This window comes from Anopheles marshallii, chromosome 3 (genome assembly GCF_943734725.1).
Source record: "Anopheles marshallii chromosome 3, idAnoMarsDA_429_01, whole genome shotgun sequence".
In the NCBI taxonomy this organism is placed as follows: domain Eukaryota; kingdom Metazoa; phylum Arthropoda; class Insecta; order Diptera; family Culicidae; genus Anopheles; species Anopheles marshallii.
Window position 1 is genome coordinate 18,487,468 of NC_071327.1, and position 19,332 is coordinate 18,506,799.

General features: G+C 43.8%; 1 protein-coding gene across 1 annotated transcript; it reads right to left on the minus strand.

The window, feature by feature from the left end:
• Positions 1-16,920: 16,920 nt before the first annotated feature.
• Positions 16,921-18,937, minus strand: LOC128714961 (probable serine/threonine-protein kinase fhkB). Its single transcript, XM_053809843.1, has 2 exons — positions 17,162-18,937; positions 16,921-17,040 (listed from the first exon to the last, which is right to left on the minus strand). The coding sequence occupies exons 1-2, from the start codon at positions 18,935-18,937 to the stop codon at positions 16,921-16,923; spliced, it is 1,896 nt and encodes a 631-aa protein (XP_053665818.1).
• Positions 18,938-19,332: the final 395 nt, after the last annotated feature.

The window sequence follows — 19,332 nt, forward strand, 5'->3', positions numbered from 1 at the left end:
TTCTTTTGTTGCAATACATACGATTAGACTCATTGTCGTTTGATAATAGTGCATATTATGGTAATAAGTGTGTTTAGTAATATGTTTTATGTTAACAATAATAATTTGGCGTAAATAGGTAATAATTTTAAATAATAAATCGTCTCACATTTAACATTTACCATATGTTAAACGCATTTTAAAACCCGGATAGATTTTTCTTTAATTCGAAATTTAGTAAATTATTTTCCAAATATCGCATTCATAACCGGCGCTAGTATCAAACCCGAACCAATCAATTCGGTCCCCGAACGGATGGGATGACAAAAAACCAACGCGTGACAAAAATAGAACCCCAGTACTAACCAACTCCGAAATCAATTTCATTTTGGCGACGGAAGTTGAATGAATTTGTTATATCCCTTTTTTTCAAGCCTCGGAAGCCTCCCAGCCCCCCTCTCGTACGGGTTGTGTTGTTGCCTGATGTGCCGTTGTGGCGTGTGCCATCCGGAGTTGTGTGTATGGTTGCATATGTATGACGTGGATTATGCTGCAAGACGCATCGCACACAGCAACACGCGATGCGAGCAGAGTGTATAAAATCTTCTCCGAATAGTCGGAGCGAAGAGGCTGCGGGAAGGCAAAAAAAAAGGGAACTACCATTGGCTCCTCGAAGTCTGAAGTCGTGCAGTTGACTGACGCAAAAGTTTTGTCACCAGCATTTGCCATCATTGCTATGCAATGATCCGGCTTGGAAGTTGGATGAAAAATAAGGGGTGAAATTAAAAGAAAAAAATAAACCCAAAACGAGCGCGTGGAACATGAGCTCATGCTGTGATTTTTGTCCCTGTTGTCGTGGTGCGCTTCCTCTTCGGGGTAAGCTCAACCATACTAAAAAGGGAAGTGGTTCTCCACAGTGCCATTCTAGAATGGATGGAGCACACAGCCACACAAAGGATACAGACACTTCAGAAGCGGTTCGAAAGTGTTTGCCAAATTGCAAGGGAATCGGACTCGGAGCTTAGTTCATATCTTATGCTTCCCGAGTGGAAAGGGAGTTTATGGAGCATTGGACAAAAGCTGAAGTTCGATTTTTGGTGTTGTCTTCTCCCGTACCTAAGCAGGTGGTCGCTCGGATTCTGAATGCCAAAGAAGGAGGCGACCAGTAAAAGCTGCGACTCGAAATTGTTGCTACTTAAAAATAGCTTTTCATACCAAATGTGCCTGTGTGGGATGGCACAGGGGGGGCGCAGTAGAAAATCAATTTAACCCACACGATTTGTTAATAAATATTTCACACCGTTTGGAAGTGTTCGCCGTCCAGAGCTAGCCAGGAGCAAAGGCATTCCTGCTGCAGGTCGTTGAACGTGGTTTTGCAGCAAAGGGAATACACCCACACGACTAAGCCAACTACTAAGTGGTAGTGCAACAGCAAAAGCATAACAGAGTGTGATTTCGATTGGTACCGCGGGAAATGCCATTTGCAATCGGGAAAGCATTAATTTCATTTTTATACACACGGATATGATTGGTGTGTTTAACTGTGTGTTTTTTTTTCTACGATGAAGACGCAAAATTGGGTCAGAACGGTAGTCAAGTAACGGCTCCGGTACGTCCACGCCATCGTCCGCGATACGATGTATTTAAGTGGGCAGTTAGACGGTGTCATCAAATGCAAGTCATTTCCGAATTACGGTGCCCCGATAAATTGGAGGAAATTATTACTGCCCGCAAGGGTGTGGAAGGCACCGTTTTACGAGTACACATCAAGCGTTTAATTAGTGGTTCCGCTTTGGTGGACGCCATTAACGCTTTCGAAGGTTTTCCCGTCTGTAGATTAACCGGTAGTAACTTATATCCGTTATCGGTGGACGGTTTTAATAACTTATATTTTGGAGAAATATGAGCTTTTATTCAAGCTGATCTTAAGATTCTGTTCGGGTGTATGAGTGCAACTAATATTCCAAGCTATTCTTTTATATTGTTAAGTACGGTAGAAGGTCGATTATCCGGGGCCTGATTAACCGGCGGGTGGATTAACCGTGAGCTATAAAATGACAGCTAGTAGAATGGTTTTGTGACAGTTTAACCGCTTGGCCCGAGAGGAACTTGAGAGTTTTTTTTTATAAAGAGTTTAACAAGTTAAAACCCTTGGCAAATATTCCATATTGTTAATAAACAAGCTCTTCTAGTATTAAAAAAATATGAATGCTTTTAGAGTTACCTGATGACTGTGAAAGCTGAAGGACCTGCTATCCGTGGAAACCGATTATTCGGGTCGCAGCTGCCCGGATAATCGACGTTCTACTGTGTACTAATTTGACCTGTTGATTTGTAATATTTATTTTATCATGTTTCTCTATCCATTTCTGAGTTATCTAACAACATCATCAACTACGTGGGAAATTACACAATCGGGACCAAAATCTTCGATCAAACCCTGGCACGCCAAATGGTCAACGAATATCCGAATAGGATCACGTTGCCAAACACGCAGCATCCATTAGTGTGCCACAGCACCGTGGAAGATACTGCGGCCTGGGTATTAGATTTCGGAGCATCGCGTAGGCTGCCGTCGTTGACCTTTATATAGGCTAGCGTTAACGGTCCTGATGGGAATGTCGAGTACCGGCCAGTTGGAATGTAAGTACAGTGGCAAGTTTTCGTAATAACCTTCTAAAGTTGCAACTCACACGCTGAGATGCTGAGGTGATCGATTATCTTCAAATCATACATATGGTTGCGGAGTTTCCTTCACCTTTAGAAGTATTTGGAAAAGTGTATCTTACGCACAGCTCTTCGTTAGGATACAGATGCACATGATCCTGCCTTTTCCCGCAGAAACCAGTTGAGCCACAACGTTCATCGCCAATGTTCGCTGTCTCTTTGGTCGCGTAGGTTGGATATTATTGGGTCGAACGCAGCACCACATCTGTCGCGGCATCTGTTGCTGCTCAAGGATAATTCGCTATGTGTTTCACCCGCGCTCAGCGGTATGATGTATGTTTGTGATATAGGTTTTATTTATTTTTTTTATTCTACCATACCGAACGAACAGGTTGTCACAACATTTTACCGCTGAACGTTCATCCATCTTGCTCCCTTTGTGGGGCGTGTATTTGTTTCGGAGGATGAGATAATGTTGAAATACAAATGTCCACCATTGTGGTACAATTTGTGTAGGATTGTCTAAGCTGCATGTGGGTAAGGATCTTCAGATGAATTGTCCTTACACAGACCACAAAGGGTTTAGATAGCGTACCTTTCGATATGGTATTTGGGGAAAACATGATGAACTTCTTATCTAGCTGTAGTCTTACCTGTTACGTTATAAGTGTACATTAGGTATTCCTCTTCATGCTTCAAGGAATACTGGACACATAATTCAGTCGTCAGAATTCATCAGAATCAGTATCGGTTCAGAATTCATTCAGTCGTCCACGTTATCTTTTGTATGCGTTAGAGACACTCAATCAATTGGCGAATGAACTGTGGTTTTTTCATTTGTTCCAGGAGTCCTTTGTGGAATTATCGATCACGCTTTAATACACTAGGATGAAAAACGACCACTTAGACCGCTTAGATATCATCAGCTACAACACCTTGAAGTTACTCTTCTATGTCCAAGGTTGTTAACAACTTATTAGGGTATTTAACACTTCGAGTTTTACGAGAGAAGTTTACTCCTTTAGTAGATAATCTGTTAATTGTATTTCATTGTAAGTCCTAATCGACTTCCAAGACTTTTTCAATTATCAATTTTTAACCTATTTTTCAGCTGATTTTAACAAGACCCAAAACAGGCTAAAACTGACCAACAGATGGCGCTTCCGGCGGAGAGGAGAAATCATATTCGTCGCCAACAAATCGGATCAAGGCGATGTATAACGAAGAGAAAATTCTTGATTCTACAGATATTGGGCAATTAAAGTGCTTGAAGAAAGCTACCAATTATTCATTGTTACTTTCGCACTGTTGTGTAGTGTGATGCATTGGATGCGTTCTTATCAGCCCGTCTCAGCATACTGCGCTATTTCTCACGATCATCGCCGTAGCAGTATCTCACATCCAATATATGTGTTGGAGGTCTAGAAACATCAATCACTGCGTTCAGGTGACAGCTGAAATTAAACCCAAATCCCTTCTGATGCGCCCGGTCTATGAATGCGGTAATGAACGTTCCATTTTTTTGGTTTTGTTTCACTTTTCCATCAATTGGCGCCATGAAAAGCCAAAAGTCTTAGCGTAGGCACGGTTCGTCCGATCATCCCACGCGTCATATTCTTGCAAACTCACACATTCAATTGGACGGCTCGGGTTAAGCAGCGTTGGTTCGAATTCGAAAACACTCTCCAAAAGCATTTGCAAAAACACCAACCCCGGAAGACACACCAGTTGCATCGCGTTATACCATCCGAGAGCACTCGCTTACAATGGTTAACCGCATCCAGTCACCCCATCAAACACGCGTATGATAAATGGTGCGCCGCGCGGTTGGTTCCCCTGGAGGCTTACGGAACCGGATAACCGGGAGTCGGTAGCCCACGCATCCGTTTGCATCAATTTGCCCGCACTGTTTATGTGGCGCTTCGACATCGTTTTGCCAGCTGGCATTATTGCTGTCGTACATACACGCGGTGGTGAGCAACTACTGTTTATGGTGGTTGTAGAGTATATCAGTACACCTTACTGCACTGGCGGAGGCAATTTGCTGCCGAGACCATCACATCCCGTAGGTAAAGCACCGATCAGCATAATAGAAAGATATGCATTTTCTTAGCGGCGAGCATATCCGCGTGGGTTGTTCTTCCTTCAAGAATCTTTGTACGGGAGTCCTTTTTTTTTAAACTTGACTCCATGAACTTTCCTATAAAAACTCGCCCTCTCTCCCACCTGTCGTTAGATGCGTGGGTCTATTGTTTTTCCCTCAGCCGACCCGGGGAAGCTTCAGGTTTCGAGCTTGGATCCGTTTTACACTTGATGGCCTCTTTTTTGTTTCGCTTATCTAAAGTGAAACCGGGGCATGCTAACCATTTATAAAAAGGGCGACCAGCCCTTTTTCTTTTGCTTTTGGATCATTTATTTAACGGAACGCTCACTTCCTTTCGCGAAACAATTCGCTCTTATTGGTACTGCTGCTACTCGCCATTGTGCGCCCTCGTGAGCGTGAGTGAAACGGTAATAGAAGCTACAGTTTACGCGCTTTATTTCGCCTTTTGCTCCAAACACAACTCCCGGCGCACGGTTTGGCAATACCCGGTTCGACCTTTGACATTTAGCTACGCTAGTTCCCTGGTGGGTTTTTTCCATCGGTCGCTTCGGCCCCGATGGAAAATGCGGGGGGGTGAAGGCAACGTTTCATCAGCATGTTGCTTCTGGGAAGCTGAACACTGAAACAACGGTACGCTTCGGAATCTAACGCGGTGTTAGCTGACCTCCCGGGCAACCATCCCTGTAGCTTTAGCATTTGCTTCCCCCAACCCTCCCGCTCGCGATTCTGTTCATTTTCTGGCGCCTTTTTGCCTTTATCTTCCATGTCAAGCAGTGTGAAAAAAAAGTTTTGTGTCATGAGAAAACTTTGCTCTTAGTTCTTCTTATGCAGCTCATGGTCCGCGTGGCACGTTCCACCGAACAACGCCAGTGGAACAGTGAGAGAAGGTATGGCCTTCGTACAGAAGCCACAATCGTGACACACAACGATATCAATTTCAACCCATTTTTACCCCGTTAACACGATGGTCTTGTCGATCGTCGATGGCGCACGGGTGTGTGCCGGTCCCCGGTCCATTTCCCAGGATCATGCCCGGTCCAAGGAAATTTAAAAGCGGGATTTTATAGCACAAATGTACCGACCCGATCGTTCGCTGTCCGTTCTTGCTAATTGTTGCATGGGAGAGCAAATGATTGTGAAACGTCTCATCTGCACGAATGCACACTTCGAATGCAACGAGAGGGGGGAAAATGGGATGAATAAATTATTCAACATACCTATGGGTTTTACCCGGTATGGGTGTCATTCTAAGAAGCGCATCCATTGCCCTTTACGGAAAGCAGTTAACATTCACTTCCCGGTAAGTTTTTATATAATTTCATTCACTGGTATTTTACCGACGAGGTGAACCGAAAACAATTTCCCGGGGAAATGTAATTTTCTTCGGGCATTCATAAACGACACCGGGCTGGAAAATGTATTTTTCCAGCTTAAACAAACACATTCCTCATCCATCGGAAGCTAGGCAACACACTTGTGCCCGATTCCCACCGAAGAACCGCTTGATTCTGTGGAGAGGAAAAAAAAACCGCGTCCTACCTTACAATGTTTGATACCAATTGTGTGTACGGGTCTGAAATAGGGATACATCTGGTGTTTGCGTACCAGAACATCGAACCCTTGAATTTCCATCGTTTGTTTGACCTTTGCAGGGCAAGCAGAACGATCACAACCGGTTTTGGGATCGTTTGGAAATTGGGCCCAATTAGGTGGTCAAATTAACATCTCCCTTCGGCAGCCAGTTCAACTTCAACCCGAGTCCCTTTTACGACGGATGGCTACTCGCACCGACGGTGGGAGCAAAAAATGACACAATGTGAACACGAAACCGTGGGGGTGGATAAGGCAGGCATCGTTATCGGTCACACAGGGAAAAAAAAGTGTAGCATAAGCTGATTTGAAATCATCAATGTTTCGCTACTTTAACTACCATTTGACGGATGTACAAAATGTTTGTCCATTCCGATCTATTTCATCGAAAATTAATGTATTTAGACGTGATATAGAACAAAATCACGATATTCAATTGCAATACCACAATCGTAAATCAATTAAAAAAACACACCTAATGACACACATATTCGACACCTTCACGGAATCGAGGACACTTCACGCAAATAGGCAGCTTTACCCGGCGAAATGCAAGCATCATGTTAATTTCGCGGAATATTATTCGCATCTGTGTGCGCGCATGTTGGGGACCGCATGTGGCTAAATGGAAAACTCCTGTTGACAAACGTAATAGGCGTCCACATGATAGTTCATGGAACTAGGCGTAACGTAACTCACCCGCCCTTTTAGTGGCCGTTTCCATTTTCATCAACTGTTTGACTGTGCGTTTTTCACCGTATTTTTGTTGTGGCATGTTGTATACCATGCGGTCAGGCTGGCAGTGGTCCGGGTGGGTAGTGAGGGAAATTATTCTTCCCTTCCTTGAGTTCCTGCCTTCTCCCTTTGGGTGAGGAAGCTCCACCTTGATCGACCTTCTCTAGCGATGGTGATGAAGTCAAAAAGTTTCCCAGGAATTAACCCATTCCCCCATTTTCACTCACACACGCACATACACAATACATGCACAATGGCGTGAGGATCGAGTGGAGCATTAAAGCGTTCAGCGGTGGATTGGCGTTACACCGTTGTAGCATTTCGGGTAATCACTTCTGCACGCCGTGCTACATGTGTTTCATGCGGACTTCCAATTACGGCATGGGAAATTCCCGGAAAACGGAACCGGCATGGGTGAGCCCTTTATTTGTTCGAGACCCGGTGGTCAGCTGGGGGCATGCCATGAGCATAAACTGGTTGGCATAACGTGGCAGCGAATATTGCTTAACGGAAACAACTGAATGGGATGCAACAGAATGGTAGAGCGTTTCCGATACCGGTGGCGTATCAGTACATAAGCAGTGTTTTTTTGACTTATACAATTCTTTAAGGGGTGTTCGATTAGAAGTGGTAAAGATTGAGCCTTTTTATGCTTCAAGGTTCAACTGTAAATAGCTGGATGAATTGGTCTGGAACGAACTGGAATTATTCTGATTTAACCATTCCAATATTTTTGTGAAGAATTCGTCTAATTTCGTTGTCCAATTTTGAATGAAATGTCTTGAAAATCTAGAATTACGATCAAAGAACCATTTGAGAAGAATGATTTATATGAATCTTCTGTCAGAGAGCCACTCAACTCTCAGAAGTGCTTGATTCGACTCTCAAAAGCTTCACGAATCTCTGATGTTCCATGAATTTCTGAAGAAAAGTCCTTGAATATCTGAGAATTCGTGAATCTCTGGATTTACAAAGAAAAATTGTGCAAATACAAAATATAAAAAAAAAAAACTTTAGGTGAAAAGTTCACCGGAGTCTGGTGATTTTGACATCTGGTTACACGATTTAGTGAAGCAGTTCCTTATTTTGCTCCAGAGCCCTTAACATTTCTTGTATTATTTCATCCTAAGTAATTTATAAATACTCAATAAACGTGGAACCTTTGAAGATCTTCATAACAGCGGTACAGAGCTATTCATTCCGTTCACAGATTCATCCACAAAAAGTTTTATTTTGCCACTATGTCGAATTCGCTTTAGAATAATACGAGCAACCTCTGTTTGACTCCAACGACTCGGATGATGATCGTCATCAGATGACGAATATCTTCCAAAATAATTACATAATTTTTAATAGGAAATCATGCAGTTGAGCTTTATGCTGTTAAACCCTGTTTGAAAACAGAACAACCATGAAACCAAAACAGTCGGAAAGCTGTTCTAAGTACAAATTACAGTAACTGAGTACCGCTTACTGCCAGAAGCCCGCCCAAAGCCTAAGTGAAATGATTTGTTAAGTATGTTCCATGAAATGAAGCCCTGCTAATGCAATCAATAATTCACTTCCATTGATTGATTGCCAACGTTCGGCCGTTCGCTCGTGGGTTCGTTGCGTCGCCCGTATTGAATGTTGAAGAATTCTGTGAAAAATTTGCTTCACATCATTTGCGATGTGCATTAGCCATGTTTCGCCGAACTGCGACGAAGCGAACAAAAAAAAAATTCGGAAGATCGCATTTTGTCTAAAGCGTGAAAAAAAAGCACGGCAACAACTAAGGCGCACACATCTAGCCACAGGCATAGGCATACTGCAATGTGGCTTACATGGTGCTTTTCGCATTACGATAATAGTGCCCATTAATCGCATGTTATATCAAACAACACCGGTTTGTGGGGAGAAATGTTTATGATTAAAACACATCTCAAGCAAACCAAGACTTCCGGTGGCCTCCGGTGTCTCCGGAAAGCCCGAGAACTTGGCATAGCATGGAAGTTTCGAGCTGCAGGAATTCTATTACCACTACCGCCCACTGCAATCTGTCAACGCCTACAAATTCCGACCCGTTCCCCGGTACCGGCCGGATAAGAAGAACCGCTCACAGTCACGTACAATCGACATGGCAGGCTGATGAAGTTGATTGAAATATTACAAGCGTGGGCACGCGTACTGTTCCGCTGCAAGCACGTCCTTCCGCTCAGCTTCGACAAGCCCAAGGATGGACCTCGGGCTCAGGAACAACGTCGCCCTGAACGGTGAAAAATGACCTTCCCAAGTGCCGGGAAGCAGTGATGTCTACGCATATTAGTGCGCTATCGCAATTTAATGAGCAACCGCGCGATGCTAAAGGTTTAACCGTGTATTCTGATATCGTGGCGTTAACAGCTGGAAGGAGTTTGCGCAAGATAAATAGCTGCTCTTTGTGATGTGAAATCAATTATTAATTCGAGCAAAACTTGGAATACCTAAACCAAACCGCAAATACGAACTTTGACTTACCACCACCAGGGAGCGCCACTGTTTGCCTTAGAGAAAACAGCCAGACACTGGCAGTAAGCTGGGGGAATGTTTGTGCAAACTCGGTAGAATATTGTGCAATACCCGTTTAAAGTTTGTTGCTGTGTCCCACACACTCATCCACGTAACACATCATGGCTGTTCGGGCAAACTAGAAGTTTCTGGAAAGATTTGCAATCGTACAAAATGTGGAAACACGTGCGGCGTTTTTTTTTTTCTAGTGGGGTTTTTGCAAAAGTTTATAACTTGCTCGATCACCCAGCGACACGGTGTCCCGCCCGAAGTGGCAATAAAATATTGCAACTGTTTTAAAAACTGTCCCACACTTTTGATGTAGATGTAGTGCAGCTTACTAGACATTTTTTGCTCATCTAACTTTCCCATCTGGGCGTACCGCTAGGCACGCTACTTACCTTACGCACAGGCACACCACACAACCACATGTTGCAACTCCATTCGGTGGCCATTTTGTGCTGGCTGACATTTGACCTTTTGGGCGAAGCAACAAGTAGAATAAAACGGCTCGAAACGAGAGCGCTAGCTCGCTTCTCTCCGGCCCCAAACAGGGATCCCCCATCTTTCTTTCAGATTGTAACCGTTCCCCGAAATGAAACGCACACAGAAATACCGTTTGTGTATGTATATAATATATATATGTATATGTATATATTTGTATTTATTCTATGTACAAAGCTGCTGATCGGAGTAGTTTGTTTGGTTTTCTTTTTTTGCATACTCACGTATAAAGATCGTAAATTTGGTTTTTTTTTTCTTTTGCATAGAGAGGATATGTACATTTGTAGTGTTTTTTTTTCTTCTCCTTCATTTGTTTTCACTTTCGTTAATCTCTCTTTTTGTTTAAGATTTGAAGTTATGTATCTGTGTTTGCTCGTGATTGGAATGGTTTGTAGTTTTGTTTATCATTGTTTTGCTTCGGCTTCTATCAGTTTCATTTTTTTCTGCTCAATGTTTTTGCTTCTGTTTGCTGTTGTCTGACTTATATACGCCCAAACAGTTCCTGCCTTTCATTTGCCGTTTGTTCTTGCTTTCGGTCTAGCAATTCAATTCATCGCAGCATTTATCAATACTATCACCAACAAGATTTCATTGTCTATGTTATGCTTGGTTTGTAACGTATGTTTTTTTTCCCTCCACCCAGTTTGCGTTTGTTTCGCTTAAAATTACATTAGCTCGCGGTATCTTTCACCGTTTCCTTCCGCATTTCTTGTGCGTGTTTGCTTTGTTCGCCCATGGTAGGTGTACGTTAATTCATATCAGATTTTCATCATTTTAGACAGAAAAATATGTATAATGTTCTGTTACTATGCACTCAGCGCGTCGACTTTTAGCAAGGAATCATGCCTTACGGACAACCTTCCGCTAGATTGTAGCATCGTGTACTGTAAGGGGTATGCGATTCGTGACGTGTTTTGCAATTGTAATATGTAGTGGTTTCTATTTATATTCTGTATTTTTTCTTTGTTTGCTCATGTTTTGTTTGCTGTACTATTAGTCAATGTTTTTTATCGTTTAGTTTTATTATTTATCTGTACCATTCGTTTCTTCATTTTGTGATTGCAACATTATCAGATGTTTATTCCTTATGTGTATGTTGGTGTGAGTTTGCTAGTTTACCAACTTAACATAATCTTATCTCTTGCAAATTAATCCTTTTAGTTGCACGGAAGTATGCTTGAGATGAGTGTTAAGTTGTTAGCATTATGTTGGAATGATTCTTTTAGTATGCATTTTGGAGAATGTAAAAAAATACACAAGTATCAATATATAACTTATACTCCTTTGTCTGCTAATTCTAGTGTTCCTCTCCCACTTATGTCCCATTTACAGCCATTTGATTTACATCGTTCGTTTGTTGTTGTAGCATCCATTGAAAAAATGCATATTTGTTTTGTAATGATTAGAAAAGTTGGCACTATTTCAAGTATCTTTGTTTTTTTTGTTTGTAGCTTCAAGTTGCGTTTGAGTTGCGTTTAGATATTCGGTAAAAGTTTAGCAAAACAGGACAGCACGATAAGCGCAAAAATTGGCATTAGAAAAAAAGCGTTAAAATTAAGAAAATAAAAATAAAGTTTTAAAGCGATTTATAATCGCCATTACTAAAGAGTAGTTTAAATGGCGAAAAAGTAGAGCGAAAAGAACATACAGGATGAAACATTAGTAAAAAACAGTTGCTTATTAGTATCAGCGTTCTCTCTTTCTCTCTCTCCCTCCCTCTCTCTCTCTCTCTCTCTGTCGCTATATATCTTTTCCTCACACATTCTCTCCCTTGTTATCCCTTACAACACACACCCATCTCCATCTGCTCAGTATTATCTAATGACAAATAGTTTTGTTTATTTAAAAACGATGCAATATTTATTGTCAAATTTGTGTATGTGATCCTTCTGGTTTTCCAAGCACGGCTACCTTTTTTATTCCATTTACTAATCCTGTCTTTCTACTTAACTTACGTCTCTCACTGTCTCTCTCTCTCTCGCTATTTCTTTCTGCCTCTATCTCTCTTTCTCTATATCGCTCTCTTTCCCTCCTGATCATCTTGGGCTCCCTTTGTATTGGGGTTAAACATAGGGATATTTCATTCTTCCCACAGAAATTAGGAATCCAATTTCAATTATCCCTCCGGTGATATTGTTCTGTCCAGCCGACGGGAATATTGTTTTATACTTTTTGCTTGCTGGAATATTGTAATCTGTGGTTTGGTTTTGTCCCATGCGGAACCCTTTAATGCCACCCTTAACCCTTTTCTGTGCAAGGAACGCCAAGGGAAGGAAATGTCTTGGGAAGATATTTTGTGGTCCGGCAAATTCTTCATCCCAGCTCCCTTTTTTCCCCCTTTCCAAATCTCATTTAACGGACGCATTTTGGGGAACCCGGCATAAAAATGTTCACCCTTTGCACCGATCCGGTAAAATAGGTTTGTCGTGATCGAACTTGAGTCTTTTTTGAAAACTAAAACAAAAAAACCCCCCAATCATCAGATGCCTTTGTCAGCGCGCATGGCACAAGGATGTGGTTCCTGTATGTCATCCCCGGTCCGTGCGGTTTTTGCGAAACCAGTCCCGGCAGCCGTCGGCTAGTCGACGTCCTTTAGGCTCCCCTTTCAGGGGTGAATGTACTGTACGCTTCCGGCAGACTGGAAGCAGCCCCCGGATGGGGGTTCAGTTTTTTGGCACGATGCCAACCTGAACCTCTCCCGTCTGCCGTGGACTCGCCTTTGGCACAGAGGGGTTCGATCACAAGAAAACTATTCCCCGCACCGGGGGCAAAAAAAAATTCTTCCCGAAGGAAGAATTTCTTCTATTCTCCCTTTGCACTCACCATCCATTAGCTGCCATTATGATTGGTTCGGTTGCTACCAATGCTGGCATGGGGATCGGTTTCGATCGATGCGTTTGTTGTGCTATTTTTTGGTTGCAAATGTGAGTGGTTTGTTGGACAATAGTTTGCCTGCTTTAGCCTGTCGCGACACAGTTAATTGTGTACAGCGGTATCGATGCCTGTGATTGGTAGCAAGCAAAGGAAAGCTCCATCCGTTGGCACTTATACTGTCGCTTGTGGTGTGTTGTGCCATTGAAGTGCCTTTCAAAGTTTGCTTCTATTGTATGGTTTTGTGCAACAGCGTGCAACGAATATTGAAATATGCTTGCTGGTTGAATCCAAGTGTCTTTCGCTCTCCTATTGTTGTTCTTGCTACTCACCCCAGCCTGCTATTTTATTTATTTCCTTTTTGTTAGCTATATTTATAACCGAAATTTCCCTTAGGTATATGGATTCTGTGATCTATCGTGACGTGCTTTTAGTAGTGCTTTTAGCATTCTGGTTGTTATTCATAGACTTTGCATGACTTTTGCCGGTGTAGGCAACTCGTGCTATTGGAGTAGCCGTAACGGGGTTAATGACGAAAAGCACCACGCGAAAGCTGAATTGCGGATGAAACTATTTTGGGAACTATTACTATTTCGGGTACAATTTGTCTTTCGGGTCAAGCTCTAATCGGTGGAAACTCGATGGCGCACAAAAACAAAAAAGCAACCACCTTTGGTTTGGTGGTCAAAGCATTAGCGTGATGAAAGATGGTGAGCTGGCAATGAGGAAAACCTCCCCATACCATGGGATATAGTGTGCTGGCGAAGTTGATGTGCGTGCTGGAAGTGAACTATAATTACGCCATTCCATCCATCCCTTTTCACCACGGTAATAAGACTAGGAAATGGATAATCATTAAAGCGAAGTGAATCCTTTTGGCTGGTGAGAAAAGAAAAACCCCGTACACTCGGGGGTGTGTGTGTGTGTTTGTGTGGAAGCTCTTACATCTAGGTTTGCAACAGGAGGTGTTGTAACTTGTGCCGGTTTGGGACAACATGGAAAGCTTTGTACAGTGGTTAACAATGCATGGCCATACTGCAGCAGTTTCAAGTGGTGTTTGGACCTGATCACACATCGAACCGCCTCCGCTTATCGATCGACACAAAGCAGTGCAGCCATTTTTAACTGATAAAGCAACCAAATACCCTTTCCTTGCCCTTTTATTGCGGCGTTCGTGTTTGTGTGCGTTTCCTTTTCCTTTAAAGCTTACTGCATTTTCCGCCGCTGGTTGTTCCTTTTTGTTTTGCAATATTTAAAACACTTTGTTTAATAGATTTGTTAATAGCTACATGCAGTCCATGTTCTCTGTTATGTTTGTTGCTACGTTATGCAAGGTTTCGGGCTAACGTTTTCCGTGCCTGCCCAAACGCTTTAAAAGTTGTGCATTTTTGCTTCATTTTTTGTGTGCTGTAACGTGCGGAACACATCGTATAAAAAAGGGACGCGAAAGCAGAACATATGGTGGGTGCAGACGAGAGGGCGGTGAGGGAATTTAAAGGAACGCAGTAAACGTTCCCCCAAAGGATAGTAGTGCTGTTCTTAATTAGTGCAAGCGCAATAAGCTTATCTGTAATGCGTTTGGTGGCTTTTTGGATGCTTGATTTGTTCGATTAGGTACCTCAAGACGAATAAGGCTTGCTTACAGTATTTATGTACATATATTGTGGCTTAACAAGAGCTAACCAAGGCGGCAGTAAGTGAAATATATTATTGACAAGCATAAACTTAAAGAAAAGCTTTATCTGTAAACAAACCTTAAGTAATTCAATAAACAAGCGCAACTAACAGAAAACAGCGAAAGAGCTAACAAATTTGCACAGCTTCACTCAGCGATGCAAAGATAAGCTTACACATTTTGAGACCGATTTTGAAAGCTCTTGATTCGTTTATACTGTGCGCTGCCTTACTTCATGTGACACTATTTACATCTGTACACTTGGATTTGCATGTGCCTAGGTGTTAAGTACATAAATTTACATGATATCTTTACCTCGGCGAATGCTGTGCATAATTGTAAATAAATATTCTTGTTTTTTTGTAATTCCCCCAATCCGAAACTTCTTCTGATTCTAGCTGGATTTTGAAGTCTTTCTCAGTTGGTGGAATTGGAACGCAATGCTTGTGCTTGTGTGTCCTCCACTGTCGGAACGAATGAGCGTGTGTGTGCGTGTGTTCAAACATCAATAAGTAGACCGGTTAGAGTTATTTGCTTTCTCCTTTGTTTGCTTTTAGTGACTAATACCGTTTTGCTGAGCGTTTCATACGATTTCCCGCATGAACTGCCCGTTTACAATAAGTTCTCTTCGCTGTTATATATATTATTATCTAAATACATCGTTGCCCATCGTCCGACTCCATCGCCATTTCACACCGGATCGTGCAGGTTTCGCTGGATCCTGGGGGCACCATCCCGGGCCTGGTTAGCGAAGCTTAATCGTTTGTGCAAACGAACCGGCCTCAAAACCCGCCCTTTCGCCCTTAGGTCGCTTGTGCCAGCGCGATGGGAGGTTATGATCGTGTTAGACGATTATGTCCCCGGGTGCCCCACACGTAACCACACGCATACTTTGCGATTATGTGTGTGTGTGCGCGGTTGGAGTAGACTTTGGAGCTACCGAGTGTTTGTTTGCTTAGGGCGCTAGCTGCCATTTGGAAGGGACTTTGCCACAAAGTGTGTCCTTTCGTTACGTTACTGAAGAATCGCAATGCGAATGGTATCTTCCGCCTGCCTTACATCTAGAAAGTGTTGCGTTCAGTTCAAAGTGGATGATTTTCCAACGTGTTTATCGTGCAACGATGGGTTGCATTGCGCTGCCACCGTTTTGCCATTCCGCGCGCCCCGGTTTCGTCCTCTATTTTGCTCTGGTTTTTGAATGTTTGTTATCGTTTTGCTTGATATACGACGGTTTGCACTCCCCGGGAAGGTTTGCCACTGCTTGTCTTCTCGTTTTACAGTAACAAGAGAGGGAAAACCCCATGCAGACGCAGCAGCAACATACCTTTCTGATGAAGGCTTTATGTTTTGTCGACTTTGCATTTCTCCCTTGCGTTTTTTTTAGTGAACAGTTTGAGTGTTTTGAGCTCTTTTTTTCTACTGTACATCTTATTGTAGCAAACAAAATTACGTCAGCAAAAGATGGAAAGTAAAGGTGAATTGACATTGTTTGACTAGTTGCTAGCAAGAATCGATTGTGCAAAAGGAAACAGGCAGCCTCAGTAAGAGAAGAAAAGTGAGTACCGTCGTAAAGAAAAAAAGTAACGATCCCAGTCCGTGCCCCCTAGGGGTAGGCACTGTTAATCCCAACTTACACAGTTGCTAGCCGTCAGCAGAGGGTTTGTTTTTGCGCGCGGAGTGGTATGGTCACTTTTTGGGGGAAAGTAAATAGTACAACTATGTCATAGGGTGGCCATTTTCACTGTAGTTTTTTCTTCAACCCACTGCCTCCCAAAACACCTACCTCAATCACATGTGGCCTGTATAAATATGTATAACAAGAATCTATCTCCCACCGTGACTAGCGCCGCCTGGTGTTCGCTTTGCGAACTTGGTATAATTGGCTGTTTGCAGCCTGTATAGTGTTGTTTGCTACTCCATATATACAAGATTTCAGTCTCAACCTTTTTATGTTTGCGTTTTTTTTTCTTCTTTTTATCCTGCATCAACTATATCCTCAATGTGTTCTTTAACTAATAGAGCAGAATTGTTCTAGTAGTGCTACATTCGATGCTATGCTGTATAGTATGTGAAACAAAGGTATAACATGTTCAGGCATTAACGATTCATAACAAAACCATAGAAGTTTTGAGCAGTTTGTTAAAACATAAAGTATTGACCGATGATAAAATTCAGCTATTTCCATGTATGAGAAAAGTCCTCCTAACCAACATAAAATCAGAACTCACTTAGTGCGTTGATGCGGTTGCGTTTATACTGCTGGATTCACTTAAGCCGCCCGCTTCAATCCGTCCAGCTGCTGTACGAGCGATTCCTCGTTCGAGACGAATCGCTTATGAATGTGGGCAAGCTGCTTCTGATGTTCTAGCTGCTGGCGAAGATCAGCGTCCTGGAGGTAGAGAGAATCAGAAATAAAACGATAAACACTCTTAGCATCATCTTGTCAAGCAAAGGTCGCACACCACCATCAAGATACGCTTAATTCAATGTCTGAAGCCTCTCTCACTTACCTCAGAATCTTGCTTCATGTTGATCATAGCCCTGAGCGCATCGTAGATCTTGCTGGACTTGGGCTCTTTCTGCTTGGAACCCTCATCGCCCTTCTGCGTACCCATCTGCATCCGCGATTCGTCCACGGCCTGGATCAGGTTCGCAGCGAAGAGATTTCGCGGGTTGGTGGGTCTTGGCAGTACGACCTCCTTCTGACCGTGGCCCGCCTTCGACGATTGTGTAGCAGGTTTGACTGGCGCAGGCGTACTGGTTGTGCCGGGGCTGACCGCTTTCGGTTTCTTCGTCGTTGTTTGCGTGGTCGTTTTGGTGGTGGTAGAGGAGAAGGTGGCCTTCTTCGGCTGCACGTTACGCTTGCGATCCCAGTGGCTCCAGGAATCGTCGTACTCGTCGGCATCGTAATCGTACGCATTGTAGCTTGGGCTATCCTTCGGCCAGTTGTCCGTCTCGTACGTCGGTAGATAGTCGGAGGAAAGTGTACGGAGTAGCTGCTGTTGCTTCTGCTCCTTTTGAAGTTGCTGCTGAGCTTCCAGCTGTTGTTGCTGTTGTTGTTGTTGTAGCAGCAATTGCTGCTGTTGCTGCAGTTCCTTCTGTCGCTGTTGCGTTTGTTGCTGTGGTTGCAGCTGTTGGTACTGTTGTTTCGATTGCCGCTGATGTACCTGCTGGGGCTGTGGTTGAGGTTGTGATGGTTTCGGTGCTGCCGGATATTGTTGCTGCTGCTTCAAGACGAACGGTGCCATCTTGTCCATCAACATGGGTGGTAATCGCTGGCTGTTTTTCTGCTGATGTATGAGTGACTTCAGCTCCGCCACCTCCTCATCATCCTCGTCAATTTGATTCTTCGCCATGCTGTTGCGGAAGCTGTTTAGTTGGCTGAATGTGTTCCGACTGCTCGCAGGCCCTACTCCCGCCGGTCCGTAAGCTGGCAAGCTCTCGGCTCGATAACCATTGCCATAGAAATTACCATAGCTCGGGCGAGTGTCAGCGATCGGCACATCATACTCATAATCAGGCTCGGCATCATCGTACTCCTCAAAGTCTTCCTCGTTGGACATGTCCAGCGGGGGAAGTTGTCTACCGCGCCCAAAGTTCTGCAGCTGGCTATTGTACAGAAGGAGATTGCGCAGGAAGGCCGAATCTTGACGCGACGGACTTTCGTACCACTGCTCCTGCCCGACGGGATAGTAATCACGCGCACGTTCCCGCTCGTCTTCCTGCAGCATCTCCTCGTGCAGATCGTCGAGCGGATTGCTTGACTCGTGATCGTCGGAGTAGCTGTAGCTCGGTCCGTGTGCGTAGTAGTACGGTGTCGGTTTGTACTCGCCTCGATACGTGGGCAGTCCGTACGATGTGTAGCGCTCGTTGTTACGCTGATACCGGCGGTGTTGCGGCTGTGGCAGATAGTAGTAGCTTTTACCGGTGTCTCCGTAGTATCCGGCATCGTCGTAGTAGTCGTTGCTGGATGGTGGTTGATACGGTGCGTACGGGAAGTACTGGGCCGGTACCTGTGCGTCGTAGTACCGGGCATTTGGCAGGTGATACACCGGCACCGACAGACCCTGTCCACCGTACTCATTCGAGGGGATCAGATTTGAACGAGCGTATCGTTTGGTGCCGAACACCGGAAAGCTGTTACTACTACTGCTACTACCGCTGTTCATACTACTACTGCTGCTGCTGCTGCTACTGCTGCTACCAGGCAGTGAAGAAGCCGCTCTTCCCAACGTCACCAGACTACACAGCGCAACGGCCCACGTCAGCATCATTGCATTGATCATTCCTCCAGCGACGAACATCTTCGTTCTCGATCGTGTAAAATTAGGATGAAACTAACGAACCGTGGAAGCCTAAGAATAGGATCAAGGGAGGGAGAAAACAGGATAAAAAGATATATTTAAACTTCCAAGATAAGAAAACTCCAATTTCAGTGCACACAATAGCGGTGCAGATGAAGTCAAACAAGGCGAGTTGATAATAATCGCTTCCCGCAACCGGTTTGGCCTGGTAGAGCAGTAACTTTTGACGCACGAAACTGTTCCCATCCTCACTCACGGTGAGATGAATGGAAGGACCGGACGACTGGGGGCCCGGTTCGGGACGGTCTGATTATCAACGCTGTCGAGCTCAAGGATAACGAAGGATTCTTTACCGCATGGATGGGAAACCGCCGACC